Source organism: Pholcus phalangioides, unplaced genomic scaffold (assembly GCF_987345545.1).
Source record: "Pholcus phalangioides strain wild (caught in Gottingen) unplaced genomic scaffold, Ppha-v1.0 ptg000007l_1, whole genome shotgun sequence".
In the NCBI taxonomy this organism is placed as follows: Eukaryota; Metazoa; Arthropoda; class Arachnida; order Araneae; family Pholcidae; genus Pholcus; species Pholcus phalangioides.
The window spans coordinates 24,421,905-24,445,649 of NW_028301600.1; the positions used below are offsets into that span (position 1 = coordinate 24,421,905).

Below are 23,745 nucleotides of genomic sequence, written 5' to 3' on the forward strand. Positions count from 1 at the left end.
AATTTATTTTTTCCACATAGCCTGCAATATATTATTTGCTCATCTGTTGTCAAATCTGTAGGATTTTCGGAAATCCATTTTCTTAACAAATCGCTTCTGAAAACGAAGAAAATCTCTGAAGAAGAGAAAAACATGACTTGCTTACGCCAGTAGACTAAAGAAAAATAGAAGTGGACGAATATATTCACCTCTTGCATTTAAAATCCTACTAAAAATAAGGGAATGAAGAACCTAGGGCTTATAGTTAAGAAATGGTGGGAGTGGTGATACAGTCTGCCACCAGAAAAATGTTGACAGTTTTTTTTTCATTTGTACTGTTAAAATATTTTTAGAATAGCAAATATTCTCTTTCTTTTCCTTTTCTGAGAAACATCAAAAGATAAGAAAATAAGAAAGAAACCCGCTTCTTTATTGTGAGCTGAAATATGCCTCTTCATGAAAATTTGAACAATTATCCTGCGTCTATTGTCTTCTGCCACCTAACATGTATTTGCTAATTGTTGCCTTTTTTTCTGGGTTTGCCAGAGATGCCAAAGCCTCCTATATACTTCTAGGAGGCTTTGGAGATGCCCGAGTTCCCCCAGGGAGGGGGAGCAAAGTGCTTCCAGGTACAAAGCCTGGGCGTTTCTTTCTCGGGTTCAGTCAATACCTCCTATAGATACGTATCTCCTCGTGTAGCTATTAGTATATATGAGGTATTGGTCCTGTCGGTGTTTTCTTAATGAGTGAAAAAAAAAAAGAATTCATCTATATACATATGAAATTTACTTAAATCACCCCCTGAAGTCAAAACGACCGTTTTGGAACATATGGTCACCGTTCACTTTGAACTTTTGACAACTGATGGATTGCTCTTTGCAGACAAGAGAGACCAACACCCCCAAAAGCTAAAAAATATAGATAGTTAAAATGATAATTTTCTTTTCTGCTTCTTCTCTTATCCTCTCTTTGTTGCGGTACGACATATACCCTTCTCTAGAGATCAGTGTTCTTTGCAAGTACCGAAAAAAAAAAAATTAATTAAAAAAAAAATATATATATATATATAAATTGGGGGAAAAAGACAACAAACTTAGGAAAACTCAAAGAAATCCGCTGAAATTGAATAAGTATATGAAAATATGCACTTATTTTGAAAATTATATAGTTTTATGGATTCATATGCTTTAACGACAAAAAATGCTAAAATATGCAATTGCATATAATCTGGGCTCTAGTAATTACAATGATAAAGTATTATTAACAACTGAAATTTTAATTTCGATGCCCTTTCCGCAATGACAAAAAATAATTATTTTCAGTAAACTGCGTGTACACTTTTGTTCATGTTTCTTATTTCACGTATAAGACAAAAACCTACATACAAGCTCGCGTGGAACATGTACAGCGAAGAATCACGGTTTGATGAATTGACACTGTGACAAACTTGTGCCGCTACGAATTGGAGCTGCGACAAATTTGTACCACGACAAATTGAGGCACGACAAGTTGAGTGCGACAAATTGACCGGCTACGGAAAATATGTGGTAGTTAAATTGCGACAGATCAGAGTGGTGGACCAACAGGGAGGGAAATAAAATCATTGTACCAGGAAATCGCTTTGCAAGGATTGGTATGAAATCCTTGCTCATATGAATAGAGAGAATCAGAAGATAAGTATCTGAGAGAGAGAATCTCATTTGCTTTAATTTAAATCAGAAGATATTATTGAAAGAGCCAAGATTTTTTTAAAAGAAATGGAAAATCAATCAGAAGGGAATTAATAAATCAATCTATTAGTAAATATGTAAATGTGTGACCCTCTTAATTACAGTGTGGATCCTGCTTATAACGTTTTTTGGAAAAACTATCATAAAAAACACTGTAAACAGGAAATCCTAATGAGAATTATTTAGAGTTGGGACGACAAAAATAAGTCTCACTAAGTGGAAAAATTTTCTAAATGGGAATGTTATAAGTGGGATTAACTGCATATTTGGTTTAGATTTGCTATATGTGCTACATTCCATATGTTAAATTCTCATTAATGGGCTTCTTTGCAAGCTTTTCCTACTAGTAGACAATGAAAGTAAATGAACCTTTGGATAGAACATGTTTTTAGAAATGAATCATTTGATTCACAGAGATACCTCCTTCTCCTACCCAGAACATGGCCCACTGCTGTCTCAACAAAAAGATATAAGCAGGTGATGAAAGACCTGGGCATGCTGGAAAAAAAATCCAGAGATACTAGTGAATTATGGGGAAGAGGGAGACACACACACACTTTTTTTTTTCAAGATAATTTTTTTCAAGAGGGATTCCACTTTCACTTAAAAGGGATGGGGGACCCAGATTTTTTGAATAATTTACTTGGGTCCCGGGACCCAGGGTAAAGTACAGTGCCATCTCTAAGGAAAATTTTTATACCATAAAATTATGGAAAGGTTTGGGCAAGATGACTCTAAAAGTCTATGATAGTTGGCAACAGTAGTCCCAAGAAGGTACTGCTTTATAAGATCAGGTTCCGGGCAGACCGGGGCACTAGTGCAAGAGATCTCTGTATTCACAGGATGACCTTGACATATCAGACTGCATCTGTTGCAGAAATTTTAGCTTCTGATAACAATGGTATGCCACAACAAACAGTATCGAATAGATTACCTGACAATTAAATCTGTGCCCCTGTGCATTAACAGGCATTCTGTGGCATGTTTGCGACTGACTCCAAATTAATGTTGCACTTGACTTCAGTGGTATCAAGCTAGAGCCCATTGGAAGGGGAATGGATATCCATTATGTTTACAGATAATAGCCTTTTTTTGCCCTGGTTCTAGTGATGGATGTACATTGATCAAGAGGAGGGCAGGTGCATCATAGACATTCTGGTCCTACTCCAGGAGTGATGATCTGGGGAGGGATTTCTGGTGATAAGCAGGATCACTTGCATTTTTATCCTATGCATCTTGACATCTGTGTTTACATTGCGATGATTGAACCAGTTGTGCTGCAATTCATAAGTAGAATCCAAGGAGGCATATTCCAGCAGGATAATGCTCATCCTCCACACACAGCAGCTATAACCCAACATGCTGTACAGAGTAGCCAATGAGGTTACCAGATCACTCTTCCATGCAGCAAGTGTGGAGCACTATTTGACTTCTCTCAGCTCCAGCATCATCCACAACCAGCAATGACTGTTACCAATTTGACAAAGTACAACAGGTATAGAACCCTATACCTCACAATGACACCCCTACCACAGAATGCATGCACTTCTATTTGCTTGTATTCAAGGGTGTGGTTACTGATGTTCATAACATGCACATTTCAAATGGCTCTGCGTGCACTCAGTATTATTTATAATGCTGTATATATGAAGTCAATAAATCACAGACACATGCATTACCTAAATTTTATTCACCTATATAAATTACCTTTTTCTTGGAGAGGGAATTTCTTTTGCCATCAGTGTATATGTATCATGTATGACGAATAAGATAGCCTGGTTAATCTATAAATGTTGAAATTGTGAATTTCAAGAAGTGGATGGTGTTAATTGAAAAAGAATTGATGGTTTATAATCTGCATGGACATCAAAATTATTTCCAGTTGAAATTTGTATAAGGTGACTACTAATAATGCATATAGGGAGTCCACTCTAATAACTTATAAAGTTCAATGCCTGCATCCTAAACATTCACAACAAAGGTAGTTTCAAATTCAATCCTAAAAGTTGTTTAAGTAAAAAAAATATTTAAAATTTACAAAACTTAGTTTTAGTCCCCTGGTGTTCTGTCATATCTAATAAAATGTTTTTCATGCACTGACAAGTGCACAAGAAAAAATTCATTCTCTTATAACCAAAATTGACTGTTATGAAACCTTGAATTTTTCAGGCAAATTAAAGTTTCATATTGACAATAAAACTAGAAATGATGAGAGTTTGATAATTATAATACAAAATGTTGTTTACTTATATTTCTACTATTTCTACCATACTGACTCTGCATTGTGCAGACCCAACTGTTTATTGCATGGTTCTTGTAGCCGCAAAAAAGCAGTATGTTGATAGTCAAACAAGTAGCTTAAGGCATGGAAATTCCAGAGCTTCAACTTTCTCTTTGCAAAGAAAGTATCTATGAGCATACTCATGCCAAAGAAAGAAATGATACATTTTCAGCTAAATTCTTCTCTGAATGGATATGAGTATCTACTGTTACTTAGAGAATGCTTTCACTAGTATAGATTATATTATAGGTCTTATATTTAATATAAAAAAGCTCCCCTCTTAATCATTTTTTTACAGCAATTTCAATAAGTGAATGATACTGTATGTTTAAAATGCACACAGAAAAAATATGAACTGCCATTAGAACCTAATATGAAACAGTGATTGTATTAGTCTCATAAAATATGCAGATTTTCACAATGCCAAGAACACTTTTGTAAACAGAGGTATAAATATCAAGAAATAACTGAATGTTAATTCAAGTAAATTTTTATCACTCTTATATCCTTTTGAAACAATTCAATCATCAGAGAATAGAGCTATTGGTCAATTTAATTTTTTATTTAAAAGTTTAATAATTCATGAATATGTAATGCAATCCCCATATATAGATGTCTTTGAATCCAGTACAAATGGGACGTCCAGCAACTTTAGTGACCCTCACAATATTTTCTTCACATCTGCACCTCTTGTTGGGTGTTTTCAAAATTTGGGGGAAAAACCCCATGAAAACATTGAAAAAACAAAGATGGTTTTTCTCAGCCCACATCACATTAGGAAAGAGACTATCTATACATTAATGCTAAGATAAACTTTGGAAAGAAAAGTTTGTTGTCTCCATTAAGAATCGAACCCTGGTAATTTTGCAAGAGGAAATATTTCACTGCACTATCACCACCTGGGGGGTCTATTACTGAAGTTAAAGGAAGTCGCAAATGCATCATGCTACTGTGCATGTTGTAATGAAAGGAAAATTATGTCTCTCTAAGGTGTATGGGTTACTGCATTTGCCCAGATTGTAAGAGGATGAGGGTTGGATTCCCGACAACAAAAGACAATTCAGGTCTGCAACTAGGGGGAGGGGGAGCAGGTGGGTCTTGTGCCCCAGGTGCTGGATGGAAGGGGGCGCCGAATGCACCCTTCAACTGCTTCTTCTATGTTACATGTGGGCGCCAAAATGCATTCTTTCCCTGGCTGAAAAAGTATCTAGTTGTGGCCCAGAGACAATTATTGATAAGAAAAATAAATTGCTTTAACCTTGCAGAGAGTTTTTTTCTGTTGAAAAACATCTAGAATTACTTTGATTTCTGAAGAAAGCTTTTGCACTTCATTCCTAGTACCATGGCATGCACAAGTGCCGTGGGTTGGCCACCCCTGTAATCAGTAGAATATTTTCTGGTTCATCCAGAAACAGTTTGTAACATTGGTACTAGTTCATCGTACGAGTTCAATATTTGCTTTTTGGTTATAAATTAATAATACAGTTCCAAAGTAAAAAAAACAAAAACAAGCTATACTTTATTAAAAGTTATGATTTTATTTAATTTTTTAACTTCAATAGAAGAAAACACAAATGTTTTAAGCTCAAGTTTATTTATTAATTGCTGTTAGAGCCCTTTGAAGGACGGTGGGTCTTCTATGTGTTTCAAAAAAGTGTCTACCCTTCGAAGGGTTAATCATTGAGGGCCAACTCATAATTCTGTTGCTGATCATATACAGATGGCAGCACTACACATAACAAGCATTACACAGAAACAAAAAGAAAATAAACATAAAAATCACAGCACAAATTCAAACCCGAAAATCGCAAGGATTGCTAGGAAAATTTACATGGAAACTTCTACGAAATATTTGCACAAAGGTTTTTTTTTTTTCTGTGCATTAAGAGAATATTTTTCTATAAATTTTTGTACAATATTGAATGCATTTTTTTTAAAATCAATTATAGCTGATTCATACGCAGATGAGAAATAATTTAACAAAAATCTAAACTTGAAAAAAATTTCGAATAGCTGCTTGAAGACCTCCTAGACTTTGCTGAGATTCAAACCCTGAATCATGAACCCTGAAAGGTGTGCCTTAGGCACACCCTTTCATGGGCTGGAAACTGTGCACACTTGTTCTTAACAATCAGTTGTGAGATAGCTCATTGTGAAGAATAAAACTTCACAAAAATAACCAGTAAATATAGATTAGTTTGACTGAACCCAAAACATGGAGAATACTTACCTGGTACTGAAAGAACTCATCCGAAACAGTTTAAGCAATATTAATCATGTTTTACAGGTAATACTAAAGACACATTAAAGTTTAAAAAAAATTCATATTAAGTAAACTACATAAATACATAAAAAATAATCATCTTACCTTTCTTTTTGCCATACTGCTGTAAAGCACGCTGTGCTTTCCTTTCCTGCAGAATGTCTTTTTTTTCTATATCTTTACTGTTTTCATTCACATAACTAACAACTTCATCATTTGAAATAAGTATATTTGCACACTCTTTTTTTTTGCTTGGAAGAGCTGAAATTATCATCTGCAAATTGAAATGAACTTACATGTAAAAAATTTGAGTTTTTTAACATTTTGAAATGTTTCCCAAACATTTGGGACAAGAAAATGGATTTCCAAACTTTTTATGTTTGTAGCACCCCTCCCAATGTCGAGGCACTTCAGCACTATCCCTGAAGTGCAGTGATAAACCGATTGGGAATTACAGCCCCATTATTACATTTGATACAGATTTTTTTTTTCAAATTCAAATTATTTCCAAAGTTAATAACATATAAAACTCAATGTTTTCGTCTAGAGGCCCGAGCCTGTACAGAGCAACTAATTAAAAGTAAAGACTAAAGAAACAAATAAATAACACAAAAGTTATAATAAAAAATGAAGTTAAATAATGAAATGATTTTGGATAAATTTTTGTGACAATTATATTGAAATACATGTTCACATATATAACAGTAGCATTTAATAAAATAAAAATTGATATGAGGCAACTACAGGCATATTGAAAACATAATTCGCTTCTATAATTGAAAATATACATCAATATCGTCTATTGTTATTAGAAATTCAAAAAGCGAATTTTTTAAATGATGCAAACCTAGATAAATTCTGTATTACCAATGGTAAAGCATTAAATAGTTTAGGAGCAAGGTAGTAAAAATGTTTGAAATATTTCTTTTCTAAATGAGGGTATGCAGTAAATTTCGTTTGGTCTTCCCAATGATATGGATTCTCTTTGTGTGCATACTGATTTCATTACAATATATGTAGAGTATGATTCAGTAAATGATGTTATGTCTTATGGGGAGTAGATTTGAATTTCTATAAATTGATATTTGAGAGTGAGCACTGCAAATAGTTTTTAAATTCTTGTCTTCGCCGTCGTTGTGACTGGACGTGCTTTTATCACGCTCCGCTCACCGACCAATAGCAGCAGTTTTTTCCGTAACCGTTGTCAGGAGATTACCGAAGGATTATACGTCACGTCTGTTCGCCATTTTGTGTTTTTCTTGTTCTCATGAGTCTACTTAGCGTGTTTTTAATTTTTGGGTCATATTCTGCAGTGTTTTCTTTTTTTTTTTCTAGCACATCTTTGGATTCCAAGTTTTTTTTTTTTTTTATTGTTTTTATTTGTCTCAATTTTTTTTAATCTCTCGTTGGTATTTTCGGTTGATTTAAATTTTATTTCCTTTCTCTCATTTCATTTTCAGTTTATTTTAGCCAGGTTTGTGACCATTGTTTTTGTCGATAATCAACTGTTTTGCGCCATTTTTTCGTGTTCTTTCCCCGTTTTTTGATATATTTTCGTGAGTTTTTGGGCATTAGTGTTAGCGAACGGTTTCCCGGGTATTCCCAGTCATTTTGTCTTTTTGGGTCCTATTGTTTTAGGTTAGTAAACAGATATATATATATAGTTGACTAATTTTATTAAGTATAAATTGCACTTTGTAGCTTAATACTTTTTTTGAGTGTGTTGTATTCTTTTATTATATATTTTCTTCGTGATTTAGTGTTGAGCATTCTATTTTACTTAATTTTTTCGTACAATCTCCTACGTATATTTCGCATTGTAATGTATTTTAATTTTTTTTAATTTCTTGTTAACGTTTCTCATTTTCCTATTTTTAATTATCATTATCTAGTTTAGCAATAGTGTTAGTATGCCTCGACCTCGACTAGTGTTGTGTAGAGCTTGCGACGGGAGATTTCCCTGGTCTAATGGTATAGTAGCTGATAGTTTCAATTGTAAAGGGTGCTTGGATAGGGAAAGGTTGGAACTCAAGGTCGAAGCCTTACGGGAAAAAGTTAGGGTTCTAGAGGGCCCGGTTATAACGGAGCCGGAGCCTCTTGTTGCCGAGCCACCTGTTGATGAAGAAGCAATCTCCACGAACAACGACAGTTTAGAGGGCGAATGGGTGGTCGTGAATGAGGTAGAGGGGGATAGTGATAAGGGTTTAATCATCTGTGATTCTATGGTTAGGGAACTTGGGAACAGAGTGTGTAGGGATTTTCGGGGTTTCGAGCGCTGTTGTCTTCCTGGGGGGAAGATTGAAAATGTTTGAGACTTTTTCATCGCCGAAAGTTGCCCTTGCGCGTGATTCTGTGGGTGGGAACGAATAAGGTAGGAGTGAATATTAGTGAGACTCTGTCAGAGTACCGGGATTTACTATTATCCGCTAGGGAGGGGGGTTCAGATGTGGCAGTGATTCCAGTGCTGCCAAGGGGTAGTAGGGGATATAGGAGTAGGATCCACCAATTCAATATAGGCCTGAAGGACATTTGCTCCTCTCTTGGGGTCACGTTCTTGGAGCTTCCCGCATTTACCAATAGGTGGCTTCATTCGGATGGGATCCATCTAAATAAGAGGGGGGGGGGTCTGGAAGGTTTACGATAGTCTTAGGTTAGGTTTTTTACTCCCAGACCACGTAGTCGGGAATGCGGGTTAGTTAATGATAATCATAACAGTACTGACGGGGAATTACCCACCACTGACTTGAATGGCTTCTCGATTGACAATAAATCACTGGGTAAATTAAAATGTGTGCTAATTAATGCCAGAAGCTTGGGTAATAAAGATTTTTTAGAAACTATGATGGTTGTGGAGGGCCTGGATCTTATAGCCATTACTGAATCTTGGGCAAAGGATGGGGATGAATCTTTCTTACACATCTCAGGATACGATACTTTTTTGAGAAATAGATCGGATAGGAAAGGGGGTGGAGTGTTGATATACGTGAAATCATGTTTGAAGGCTAGAGAGTGTAACGTGAAAAGAAATGATATTGAAACTATGGGTTGAGCTTGAGAACAAAAGACATTATAAACTTATTGTTGGGGTTTGTTACAATCCACCGAATAGGGATCCAAACTACATCGAAAAATTACATGATGAAATTTCCTACATGTGTAAGCGTAAGAGGGTTCTCATACTAGGGGATTTCAATTACCCAGGTATTCAATGGGAGAACCTTTCATCTAGAGATCAGTATGAAAGAGACTTTAAGTTGGTGCTCGAAAATTTTTTGTATCAGCATGTATCAGAAGCCACTAGGGGTACTGCTATTTTGGATTTAGTTCTCACTAGTTCTGAGGATCTTGTTGAACATGTTTTGGTAGGGGAAGAGTTTTCTTCCAGTGATCATCGTATCGTCAGATTTCACTAACTTTTACTCGGGTAAGGTTGATGACAAAAGACTGGTTCCTTGTTTTCGAAGAATTAACTTTGATGTTTTGAGAGGAAGGTTAGCGGAAGTTTTCAAAGACCGGTTGGAATCAGTAAGAGTGGTACGTCAATGGGAGGAATTTAGTACGAAACTGTCCTCTGTTTTGCACGACGTCATACCCTTTGTTTGAAAAAGGCGTGTTTGTACATCGCACCCTCTATGGTTCACGGATAGCGTGCGTAACCTCTATCATGAAAAGAAAAGAGCATTCAGAGAGTATAAAAGTGGATGAGGTGATCTATCATTGTTTACTGATAAAAGAAGAGTGTTGAAGAAAGCGATAAGGGATAGTAAAAAGGAAGTTGAATCTAGGTTGGCAGATAACATTGGCTCTGATCCAAAATCATTTTTTCGATACGTCAATAATGGATGTAAGGGGACAGTTGGCCCCCTCTCGATAGGAGGGTCTAGGTTAGAGAGTTTTAACACAGATAATGATATTTTATATACGGGTGTTGCATGGGGAAATAAAATCCTCATCGATATTCAAGTGGAAGATGTGGAGGTTCTAAATCTTCTAAAAAATATATGTGCGAGCAAAGCACCAGGACCAGATGATATATATCCCAGGGTCCTCAGGGAATGTGCTAATGAATTGTTAGGGCCAGTCGCACAGATATACAGGAGTAGTGGCTGGAGTATGCTGTAAGGTTTTGGAGACCATACGTACAAAGGGACATGGACTTGGTTGAAGGGGCTGCAGAGAAGAGCTACACGTGTCCTTATTGGAACACAGGGCTCGAGTTATGAAGAGAGACTTCATTTTTTGAATATGTTTACATTGGATGAACGCAGATGTCGAGGAGATATGATCGAAGTGTTTAAAATTTTCAATGAGATGGATAGAATGGACCATGAACTTTTAGTACACCGCCAATCGACTGGTTTTACAAGGGGACAACAGTATCGATTGGTAAGGGACAATGCAAGGTTATGGTGTCGGGGGGGGGAATTTTTCTCTAATAGGGTTGTCAATAAATGGAATAGCTTACCCCCGGAGGTAGTAAATTTTAACACAATTGACGCGTTCAAAAAGAAGTATGATAAACATGTTGGAGTAAATCGAGAAGTTATTCATACTTAGAATAAGACAACCATAAGTATTCTCTATGGGCATTGTATAATATTTTATCATGTGTATATATTGTTTGTAATGTTTCTAATTACATTTTTAATTGGATTGCTTTATTTTTGAAATATATGACATCCATATTTGTTATGGGCATCTTTTTCTCAGCCACTTTGTTGGGCATTTTGCCTGTTGTGGTGTTGTATTTGTATTTAAACATCTGTTCCCCAGATGAAAAATCCCCAGATGATACCATAATTGACAATTGAATAAAACCATGCAGAGTATATATATATTTTTCAAATCAAATCAAATTTATTCATTTTCAACACAGATTTAGATGTTTTTTAAAACATTTATGATCCAGAGGCTGCGATGCCTGTACGGATGATTGTTCTTTTATAAAACCAAATTGGTTTTTAGCAAAAAAATTTACAGAATACAAAAAATTATATATCATATTTGAAGGAATTTTTTCAATAAGTTTAGAAAAAACCGGTACAATTGAGATAGGCTCAATTGTACCGGTTGCTCAGAGAATATTTATTGCCATCTTTAAAAACAGGAGTAGTAGTGGCTCGTTTCAGTGACTCAGGAAATACATCAAGTTGAAATGAGATATTTATGAACTTTGTGATAAATGCAACATTATTTGCAGCAAACTCTTTAATCAAATATATATTAATTTCACCATAATCATAAAAATTAGTTTTAGAAAAAGAATTTAAAGTATTATGTACCTCAAGATCGACTACATCAAAAAAGGCAAAGGAATTTATGGTAGGCACAAGGTATTGTTTAAAACCATCATTGTTACCAAATAAAGATGTATTGTGGCTTATATGATCAAAGTGGGTGTTGAATTGATTTGCAAGTTCTAGAGTATCAGCAGAATCTGGCAAAATAATAGCTTTATTTTGGTTTTTCACAATACTGTTAATAAATTCCCATTTCTTTTTATTTGTATCACATTTCATAAACTGTTGCTTGTAATATTCATTTTTAATTAATTTAATACACATTTTAAGCTCATTGGCTGTGCATTGATATGCTGTTCCGTAGATTCTGTAATGTGATGGGAGTACCCGTGAATTATCGTTAATCGGGTCCCATGATGGCAATGTTTTGCATTGATAATGTTTTGCAAGCATAATTATACATATTTTAACAATATTTTAACTTCACACCGTCGGTGGGCCTAGGACCATCTCACATCACCAGTTTACAATGTCTTGAGCTTATACAATCCAAAATAAGCCTAATGCTGCGGACTCTGGTCAGGTCTTCGATGTTCATGGTTTTTTCTGTTGCCAGATGCTGACTACCATAGTTTTACAATATTATTCTAAGTTCATGTGAATATGCAAATTTATTTGCCAAATATTATACTGATTCTAGTGCCGCCGAATCTCGATACGGATTGGTTTCGGTAATAATGTGAGATGGGGAATTTTCCCTTTTATGCTGGTAGTGTGCAGTGAACAGACACGTTCATCCTTGGACTCTACATTTCATTTCACCTGTGATATTTTCATCCCGCCTCATTCTGGAAGTCATGAGTTGAAAATTTAGCTGGGTGCCTCAGCGTAGTTTGATCCATTGATTGAGCTCTTCATCTTGTAGTCAAAAATCACTCTGCCTGTGTTGAAGTCTCTATGGGATGTCAGCTCTCGTTTATGAAGGGATATTTGTTGGGTTCGTGGTCGCCTTGGATGCGTAATGCTGTTTCTATGGAGCTTTCTTTTGAAAGTTCACCTGGGGATCGGACGGATCAATCAAGAAATGAACTGTTCGTTTTTGTGACAGTGATATCCTGAAGGGTGCCATCTATATTCAGCTATTGTCAATTGGTGAGAATGATAGACAGATAAGAGTGCAATATTAAATTCCCTACTGAATAATAGGATACATTCAGCCGTTGTGAAATGAATATCAGTCTGATAAAAACCCAGATTTTTCCATACAAAGACTGCAATTCCCCTGACCTGCTATTTTCTCTGCAACAGAAAAACGAGTTGAAGTCATCCAACTTATTATACAAGTTCACTTCATTACTATAAATCCAGATTTCAGAAAAAATTAATAAAGATATTTTGTTTAAACAACCTGTAAATTCTGTTAAAAAATTAATAGTTAGCTTGCAAAGTCCGAATTATTTGTATGAAATACATTTAAACTATACTTGGTTGGTAAAAATGTAAAAAAGGCACTTATATCATCCAGACTTTAATAATTTTACAATCATAATCAGGTTCAGTTATTATAACTTATAGCCATTCTCTGCTATGAATTTTCATACAAGGAAGAACAACATCAGCTCAGAAATTCTGCTGTTACCTTTTGAGATAATAGAATTTATATATATGATATAACAGTTTTTTTTAGCTATTTCCAGTGCATGAAGTTTCCATTTTAAATTGCTACTAATATAAAGTCTGAGATATTTGATATTATGTACCTGTGGAATTTTTTGGCAGGAGCAGTCCAGGTTCAGACATATTGGACTATGGAATTTTAGATTAAAATGAATTTCGAAGTAACTTAAGTTGAAAAAAATGATTTTAGTCTTTGTTAGGGTTGAATCATTAGCTAGAAACCATTTTCTGATTAAGCACAGGTCATGATTTATTTGAGTTTGTACAGCCTCAATATTCTTTTATGTATTATTATACTTTGCACATTGGCTCTCATACCAAGCACGCTCTGGTCATGTGAAAAGAATCTCAGTACATTTTGCACTGAAACACGAGATGATCATGTGACTGGATGCCCCTACAGGAGGGTCTGAAGGGCCATGTGTGTGAGAACACCAGATCAGCTTTCACTCGAGATGCATCCACATCATCTTTCCCTCTCTTAATCTAATGTAAATATGTACCTGTGTAAATTTCTTCTTTATAACCTCATAATTAAACATCATGTATCTCAAACTATGTCTCATCAATACAGAGTCAGATGCACTACTGTCACCCTTAGCAATTTGTTAGTGTATTAAAATCATTGGAAGAATATAATAGAACAGAATCATAGGTATGTGATCATAGCATAGCTGCCAACTTTTGAAAATGAAAATTCGGGAGATTTTCTCGCAAACCCGTATTTTATGCTTAAACCACTCCCTAATAAATACAATAGGGATTTTTCCAAATAAAATAGGGATTTTCCAAACATAAAAGTTAAAGTGTAGGGAATAAAATCCCTACTCAAAAACTGAAGTTAAATTAAAATAGGGATTTTACAAACATGGAAGTTAAACCCTTGGGAATAAAATTCCTACGCGAAAAACAAGTGAAATTGGAGGCCAAAACTTCAGTGATGTAAAAATAAATATTGTGTTCAATCAGAAACGCTGCGAACAAACATTCTGCGTGAATGACCCCAAAATCATCGGAAGATGAAGGAAAAAAGCGTCAATTTTTGAAGAACACTGACTAAGACACTTGCTTGATTTTTTTTTCTTTCTTTTTTTCATTTCATGAGTAATGATTACAGTCTTTCCATGACCGATGATCATGTCCGTAACACAACTTGTACAAAAAGGAAAAGTCGGCCCTCTTCTGGAACGTTTGATGAGAGGAAATTCATCGGAATAAGTGTCTTTAAAATTGATTAAATATGTTTTTGCTTATCAGTATTCATGTTTTGTTATAGCGCACATACGTAACTTCAACAAAAGAAATTTTGACCATATGCGCGTCACTATAATCTTCAATTATTATCCAGGACTATTGGCTGCTAAGCCATTTCCCTGCGCGATAAGACAAACAACTTTCTTGTTACCATCAGAGGGTTTTGTGAAACTTCCTTAAAAAGGGAATTTCCCCATTTACGACGTGTGGCGTCATTTCAAAAGGGGAAAAAAAGAGTCTTCATGCCCCGAAAGAAATTCCTTAGGGATTGTTTTCATAAGTGGGGATTTTTTTTAATGAAGTAGGGAATGTTTAGGGACAATTAGGGATTTTTTTGTGATTTTCTTAAAAATTCGGGAGATTTAAGAACTTTTCGGGAGGTCGAGCGATGAAGCTAAAATTCGGGAGACTTGGCAGCTATGTCATAGTACCATGAATATTTAGTTTACATAAGTCGTTTATGAATATTATAAAAAGCAAGGGGGCTAAATTTGATCCTTGGGGGACTCCTCTCTGTATAGTGATATAGTCACTTAGTCTTTTTAATTTTAACTCTTTGTTTATGATTGGTTAGGTATGAAGTGAACCAGTTCAATGTATTACCTCCGATTCTAGCAGAACCGAGTTTCTTAATGAGAATTGGGTGATTTACATTGTCATAAGCTTTTGAGATGTCTAAAAATATGGCCATAATAAATTTGTAGCTGTCAATACTGTTATAAACAGATTTAGAGAAGTTCAATAGAGCGTTTTTGGTAACACAACCTTTTACGTAACCATATTGATTTTCAGCAAAGAAGTTTGTTAGGTTGAGGAATTTATAAATTCTAGATGATAAAATTTTTCTATAACTCTGGAAAAAAATTAGGAGAATTCATGGGGGTGGAGATACAGGGGTGGGCCCAGTGTCAAAGGTAGTGCCATCTGATCTAATGTATATATCAATTGAAATCATCATCATTGTGCCCCCTCCAGCAATAATGACCCTAGACTTTCAAGTTTATCTCCGCCTATGGGAAAATTGATATAGGTCTGTAATTGAAAAGGGAATTTCTCTCTCCAGATTTGTAGACCAAAGTGATGGTTGCTTGTTTTAAGGAATCTGAAAATGTGGCTGAACTAAAAGATGTGTTAATAAATTTTGTTAGAAATTCCACACATTATTTCATGCAAATTCTTTAATAAGATATATATACTGCTACTATTGTAATCAGGTATAGAAAGAGTTCCTTTTATCCAAGGAATATCTAGCAGCACCTCTGGGCTATCTCATGACACATCATTTTGGGAATCTGTGACATTGAGAATCTTAGCATTTTTGATTTAAGGTTTCCTGCTTATGATGAAATCATTGAATCATTTGGAAACTCCTATGGCTTTTCAAGTTTCAATGAGAAAAACAATGAATTGATGAAATCATTGAATCATTTGGAAACTCCTATGGCTTTTCAAGTTTCAATGAGAAAAACAATGAATTGTTACTTAGGGAAACCACAGTCAAATTACTTTATTTGAGGTCAAAGAAAAACAGTTCAAACATTCAGCCTGTCAGAATATTTTGTTTCCACTTCATTCATACATATGAACTGCATGATGGAGCATATTCAAATTTCTTAAACTCTGCATCTCGCCCAAGAGAATTTAATAATCATCACAATAAAACAATACTTCAGAATACATACCCTCAATGCAGTATAGGCAAAGAAAATTATTATTCCAATGGTATACACAGGAACAAGAATGTTGACTGCACCAGCACTCTTGGAATGTGGCCTAACACTTTGCCTTACAGATGGATGAATCCATGCCTTGAAGGTAGAAAATCATTTCGAACATCAGCTTGCACAATTTTAATATGACCACAATTTAGAAAAATAACGAAATTTGATGACAACAAAGAATCATCAAACATAGATCTATAGTACGGTATTTGCAATAGGACATAGCATAAAATTTAAGGAATAAAATTTTCAGGATGTGTTTGAATTACATAGACATTAAAAGTTTTATACAGGGTGTCCTGTAAGTCCTAGTTCGGTTTTTATCTCATCAGTCATATGTCATAGAGGTATGATTCTAATTTAAAAAAATGCTCAAAATGTTTTAAAAAATAACTGCACCAGTTTCGAGAGTGAAAATACAGTGTCATAAAACGAATAATCTAAATTTTTATACAATACAATACAAATACAACACCACAACAGGCAAATTGCCCAACGAGGTGGCTGACTTAAGAACATCATGGATCCCCGAGCCCCTTTTTTACCCTACCTACTACTGCTACACCACACATGCACCCCGCCCACAACCCCCCGCGGAACCCCCAACGAATCGCTACATGCTTGAATGTGCGTGTACGTGTAGTGAAACCTGACGTGAAATTTTTTTTTGTTTCTCTGTAATGCTTGTTATGTGTAGTGCTGCCATCTGCCACCAGTTTTTCAAACTATGAGTGAAGTGTTATGATTGAATGATCTTTCGTTGTAGGACTGTTGCTCTCTGTGGCGAGACTTTTTAACGGGGAGATCGGCTCGCATTTGCGCCTTGAAGTTGGGAACCACAGAAAACCAACTTCAGCCGACCACCACTGTGGGGTTCGAACCCGGATCCTCGCATCGCGAGTCCGTCACTATAACCACTCGACCACCACAGCGGCCATCTGTCCTCTGTCTTCTAATTTCCAAACGGAAAGTTGTTGCCTTGCTTTATATCTATCAGAAAATTATGTAACCAACTTTTCAAGTCATTTAAAGCTACAATGGTTTTTTCATATGATGAAATTTCTTTTTCCCACCAAGACAAATTTTCAAGTTTGGGAACAGGAAAAACTCATGCGTGGCCAAATACGTAAAATTCAGTGTACGAGGGCAAAGTGTAATTCACACAATTTGACCATTGTAATGGTGAATCTGTGAGATGGAACATTATGTTAATGAAATAGGGCTTCATTTGTGAACCAATCTTGGCAATTTCACCTGCAGCTGTTTTTTCAAATTTCCAAAGTATGGCATAATGTTCCCTTATTATTGTCTGACCCTTCTTTGTAGTAACCCTTTTAAGTAGTCTATATAGACTATGTCTTGAGAATCCCAAAAAATGAGGCCATCACTTTTCCAGCAGACAAAAAAAAAAACCTTTCTGAGGATGATGTCACTCTTCACTATCCATACAAAGGTTTATAACAGCTGGCTGGTGCGAAGATATATTTTTGGAAAGAGAAAATTCAACTGCCCCTGTGGGGAATCGAACCCACATCCTTTCACTTTCTAAGTGAATGGCCTAGACCACTAGACTACAGAGGCAACGAATATCTCAATCTTTTCTTGGAGCTCGTGTGCACTGAAAGGGACCATACATGGACGGTCTGACAACTCAGGTCAAAGCTCACAATTGCTGACGATGCCACCAGATGGCGACTTATCTAAGGATGACGCCACTCTCCGCTATCCATACAAAGGTTTTTAATAGCTGGCTGGTGCAAAGATATATTTCTGGAAAGAGAAAATTCAACTGCCCCTGTGGGGAATCGAACCCACGTCCTTTCACTTTCTGGGTGAATGCCCTAGACCACTAGACTACAGAGGCAACGAATATCTCAATCTTTTCTTGGAGCTTGTGTGCACTGAAAGGGACCATACATGGACGGTCTGACAACTCAGGTCAAAGCTCACAATTGCTGACGATGCCACCAGATGGCGACTTATCTAAGGATGACACCACTCTCCGCTATCCATACAAAGGTTTTTAATAGCTGGCTGATGCGAAGATATATTTTTGGAAAAAGAAAATTCAACTGCCCCTGTGGGGAATCAAATCCACGTCCTTTCACTTTCTGGGCAAACGCTCTAGACCAGTGTTTCTTAACCGCCGGGCCGCGGCCTGGTACCGTGCCCTGATATTCATACCAGGCCACGAGTGATTAGCAGTTTCCTTTTTCCTCATTCATTTTCTGTTGGGCGTGTGTTTGACTGAGCTTTCAACTCACAAAAATGAATGAAACCGGGCCACGGGCTCGCAAAGGTTGAGAACCACTGCTCTAGACCACTAGACTACATGTACGGTCCAGTTCAGTGCACATGAGCTCCAAGGAAAGATTGAGATATTTGTTGCCTCTGTGGTCTAGTGGTGTAGGCCATTCACCCAGAAAGTGAAAGGATGTGGGTTCGATTCCCAGCAGGGGCAGTTGAATTTTCTCTTTCCAAAAATATATCTTCGCACCAGCCAGCTGTTAAAAACCTTTGCTTTGTTTGGTGCTGTTTCACCATGCTCCATCCACTGATTTTACTGTTGTGTTGATTCTACTGTCTAGTGGTGTGAATCCATGGTTTACCCACAGCCAAAAATTGATGCTGAAAATATATAGTGTTACGAGCCAATAGTGAAATTCTTTTTTGTAATTGCTTTTGATCAATAGTGATCAATCCTGGCACCCATCTTGGACAAAGCTTTTCCATTTTTGTCATGGATAATACTTGAATCAATTTTGCTGAAATACCCATAACATCAACTATCTCAAGCAACTTCAATCTGCAATCTTCCATAACAATACTGTGAACTTTTTCAATAATTTCCAGCATGATGGCCTAAATTGGACACCCAGGACACTCTTCTTCTTCGGTGGATGGGCAGCTCGTTTAAACTTGATCAAAAAATAAACAGTCTTTAATGATGGTTCAGTCTCTATGAACTAATTTCTATTCAGCATTAATCTGTTTTGCTTACAACTATTTTAGATAAAAATGTGTTTTTTTCACAGCACAACTTATTTTTACACATTTTCAAAATAACTGACACAACACAAACTTGGAATGATGCAAACCCCCCCCCCCAAAAAAAAACAACAAAAAACATAAAACTCTTTATGCTCTAACTTGTGACAGGTTTTGAAGAGTCATACTTACAGCAGTAGTAGTTTGAAAATGATCATACTGCTATCTCAGAGAATTATCTTACTTATCAAATGACCGACATATAATGAATAAGTCTAATAATGATTAAAAAACAAAAAACAAAAAAACAAAACAGACCATATTAAAGCACTACAGTAAAAATTCTTTTTTCGTCCATTCCCGGAGATGCCATACAAAACAAGGTAGATACTATACTAAAATAAATAAATAGGTATAATTAGAATACAGGAATGACTAACAAACCACAAACAGTATACTCCAACATTAAATTCTCTTTCGATTGAAATGAAATTCATAAAGATATAATAAAAAACAAAATAAAACGATTAAAAAAAAATAATGCAGGAAAAGTCATTTATCTTACAAATGGGGAAAAAAAAACTCAAGAGGAAGAAATATATATGTTTATCAAATATTTGAGTTTACAACAGAAGATCATCCACAGCAGACATGGTCTACCCACAAATTAGATGCTGACACGTCTCAAGTCTGGAAATTATGAATTTATTAACAAATCAATTTAATAAATAGAAAAAGGGATAAATCAAAAATCCTAGTTTAGTTGACAAGAGCTGGAGGCCAGGGTTGCAGAGCTCTGTATGACTTTAAATACTGATCTTCAGAACAACAGAAATATTAGGTCTCTCACCCACACAAATTATTGATGTTAGAGAGGGGCAAAAATTTTCTCCCATAAACCTTTACCTCTGCCCATTATCTTTAATAAAGACTAAAAGAAATTGTTTAATGCAGAAAAGCTTTTCATGCACAACCAATGAATAATCTTAAGGCCTAATTACACTACATGAGTTTACTTCTCGTTCATAAATTTACCTAAATAGCCAGATGGCCAACCTGACTGTGATACAATAAAATAAATAGATAAATGAAATATCACAAAGGATGTAATTGATATTACAACTGTATAAGAGAGAAAAATTCTCACAAGACATCATTATAGATAGACATTTATGAGCTTACTCTGTTGCTGTCCTTTGAAATTTTATCAAGAGGCCTTTCTTCTCCCATTGTTTCCTGCATCTGAGGGTGAATCATCTTTTGAAAGTTGAAACTTCTCAAACTTCCAGAAAGATCTATGCATAAACAAAATACACGTATAATTTAAACACACATAGGCTACAGTTTAATTTTGTTAATAACTCGCTTTATATGAATTATATAACTGTCAGTGGAACTTCAATTTACAAGCATAATTTTTTCTTCAAACATGCTTGTAATCTGAAATACTTGTACATATCGAACAGCCTGCCACAAAGATGAAGTGCAGATTAATTAATATTAGTGTATATTTTCAATTATTTCATACTGAAGGCTTGAGTATTTTTAGAATACAAGGGACCTCACCTTGGAATCCCTGCTTGCAGAGTAAAGAATTGTATGAATTGCGCACAGTAGAACCTCTCTAATCCGGTCACCCATAATCCGGACACTTCTGCAGAGAAATGTTTTTCTCTCAACTAAGGACTTTGTTTTTGTTATCCACATTCTGTTTCAACTTTATCTATTACACACATCTGTCATTTTCTTTCCTTTTCCTTTGATGTATTGTGGGTGCTCACTACAGTTTGAACTTCTGGGAGAGTGGAAATATTGATGGCACCTGCATGTCTCAGTGAATAAGATTAGTTGGTTTTGATAAAAAGAACTTTTCTTTGTTTCATTTCTTGGCGCTGTACAGTTAACCTCATTGTTTTAAAATTTGTCTAATGCTCTATTATTTTCTGTGATTAAGTGAATTTCCAAACATGCTGAAAATGTCAAGTGATGTGGCGGGTACAAGCTGCAAACAAATGCTTTTAGGTACATGCAAGAAAGTTGTAAAAAAAACTATTAGTTTCCCAAAGTGGGCAATATCGCCCCTGGGAGGCAATGAAATGGTTCAAGGGAACAGTAGAAGCTGCGAGTATAACATAGGGTCAGCTTGAGTTGGGGGCAGATGAGAAAAAAAATTCTGAAGGAGGGGGGCGATGAAATAAAAAGTTTGGGAAACTGTGAGCTAGAACAAAGATAATTTTTTTTCTATGGATAACTATTAACCAAAACTGCAACTAGAAATAAAAATTTAGTCTGTTCCCTGGGGGCCGGTGTTCGTTTTAGTGCCTCTCCCAGTAATTTTGAATGGAAAAATGATAAACTCAGTGTCCTTCTTGATCTCGTGCCCATGAGCGGGGATACGGGGGGCATTGCCCCCCCCCCCTCAGCATCAAAGGTTAAGTCGACTGATCTAATGCATATATGTATAGATGAATAGACATCATCATCATCTTGCCCCCCCCCATGACTTCCAAGTCTATCTCCGCCTGTGTTCGTGCCCGGCAACTAATCCTACCTGTTCTCCCCTAGTTGTAGCTCTGCTAGTGAGAATAAGTAAATTACAAATTATGGTTTAAAATAATATTATCTGTTACTATACAGAGTTATATTGCTTTATTAATTTAGTCTATCACCATGGGAAATTTAATACCAAGTGAGTTGTGCCAAATGTGTGAGTGTGTGTACCTAACAGTCTGAGTGTGTATCTAGTGTTGTGCCTGATTTTTCAGTGCTGCCATCTACATTTCAAATTATGAGTGAAGCGTAATGACTAGGGCTCAGATTTTTATGAAATGTCGTTGCTGATTGGTTAAAAACCCTAAAGTGACAAGACTTTTTTACAGAGATATCAAAGTTAGGAGCCACAGAAAACCAAACTTCAGCAGACCACCACTGTGACATTGGTGGGCATGCGTGCCAACTAGGGGAAGCAAATGGGTCTGGTGCCCTATAGTTTTTTTTGGGGGTCCCCTTTCGAAATTTTTTTTTTTTTAATTCAAATCAATTTTCTTCAGCTCTAAAGAATTGTGGACTAGCAGTAATACCTGGCACTGCTCGGGCTTTCTTCATACACTGTGAGCATTAAAAAAGTGACAACCGGACTGGGGGGCACAAATTTCACTCTTTGAACATTCCAAGATGGCACATCCAAAGCAGAATGTTTTGCGATGTTCTGCAACAAGCCCTCAGCTGACTGAAAATGTTCTGCGGTAAAAATTCGTATATACATAATAGCGTTTTTCTACACTATTCTTAAAATTCTTCCAGATAGTTCTGCAACAGCACTGGTTGTTCTGCGACGTACGTCGCACATTTCGGCTTTGGGGGATGGCACCAAAATGCATGCTTGTCCTGGCTGACCAAGCATCTAGTTGCGGCCTTGCCAGTGGGTTCGAACCCATGGCTTCGCGATGCGAGTCCCTCACTATATCACCACAGCGTTCACGACAGACCATTCCCCACCCCCGTCTCCAAAACTGATACATGATTCGGAATCATTTAGGTTCCGAAGAGTCCGAATTTGAGAGGTGTTCCATTGTATTATCAAAATTTATTTTCCAACCGTTCGAAAGAAAATTAGAGTTCAAAGAAATTTCTATACCATCCAACTCTTCTGATGTCGGTCCTATGACAGATTGAATCATTGGAAAAAATACTTTAGGCCACAAAACTGCAAAACAAGCAACAACAACGGCTAAAACTGTGAAACTTCGTTTCGATTTCGCTTCTGCGTTTTCCATCATCCTTAAATTTCAACTAATTCGTTTTTTATGTTGTTGCTGAAATGCAGATACAGACGATCAAAGCTTTTTCACTGCCCTTGACCAAGTTTTCCAAGGAAAGAGGAAAAATATATCTTCAATACACATTCAGATTCAGGAAAACTGAATCTGAATATATTTTGTAGAGTTGAAAATTCATTGTTTTAAACTGGTTGATGAAGATTAATATGACTTAAAATTTATTTAAATTTTTCATTGTTACGCTGGGCAAAGGCTGACCATACGTCCCATATTTCTCAGGGCAATTATTTTGCTCTTGCGATTGGGACTGATTATTCAGTTCCCCAAAAACTTTGTTCCCCACACACACATCGCTCCTTTCTTCAGAATTTTTTTTTCTTTTTGCCCCCCTCGAACTCAAGTGAACGTGTAGGATTCTATGTTATACTTGTAGCTTGTTGTCGAAACCATCGAGAAGAAATATAAGATTTATCTTATCCAAAATGAGAGCAATCACGTTAAAATTGATTTTAAATTGAAAAATTATTTTAAATAATGTTAAATTAATTTAAAAAGGAACAATGAGTCATGTTAGTTTCATAAAAAAATCACTACGCGCCCAGTGTTAACTGCTAAATTATGAAATTGATATGAATAAAAAAAATTAAAAACGAATGTTTGACGATCCACCATATAAACGTATACATCTGTACCTGAAAAAAATGCAATAAACAGTCACATAAAAGAGAACACAGTAGGCATTCACTGATTCAAACTGTTTTTAATTGTTTCGGAAACAAGAAATTTTAAAAATCGAAATGACATATCGAATACAAACAGAAGTGAGAATATCT

At 35.9% G+C, this 23,745-nt stretch overlaps 1 protein-coding gene and 2 non-coding genes across 5 annotated transcripts in view; 1 reads left to right on the forward strand and 2 right to left on the reverse strand.

The window, feature by feature from the left end:
• Window positions 1-22,977, reverse strand: part of LOC149085099 (uncharacterized) — a 46,164-nt gene extending 23,187 nt beyond the window's left edge. For 2 of the 3 annotated variants that reach the window (XR_016192794.1, XM_089232898.1), the window contains exons 1-4: window positions 22,771-22,977; window positions 20,316-20,428; window positions 16,107-16,232; window positions 6,359-6,527 (exon numbers count right to left, since the gene is read on the reverse strand). Coding sequence is in view for 2 of the 3 variants with exons in the window: in XM_089232898.1 (XP_089089024.1) it covers window positions 6,359-6,527; window positions 16,107-16,232; window positions 20,316-20,428; window positions 22,771-22,912 (550 nt within the window). In the remaining variant the exon portion in view is untranslated. Of the gene's footprint in view, window positions 1-6,358; window positions 6,528-16,106; window positions 16,233-20,315; window positions 20,429-20,699; window positions 21,114-22,770 lie in introns of those variants that run through there. The other variant, XM_089232899.1, reaches the window with a different exon arrangement.
• Window positions 17,936-18,009, reverse strand: TRNAS-AGA (transfer RNA serine (anticodon AGA)). The gene has a single exon. It is a non-coding gene; the product is annotated as a tRNA-Ser (tRNA).
• On the forward strand, window positions 18,533-18,606 carry TRNAS-AGA (transfer RNA serine (anticodon AGA)). The gene has a single exon. It is a non-coding gene; the product is annotated as a tRNA-Ser (tRNA).
• Window positions 22,978-23,745: the final 768 nt, after the last annotated feature.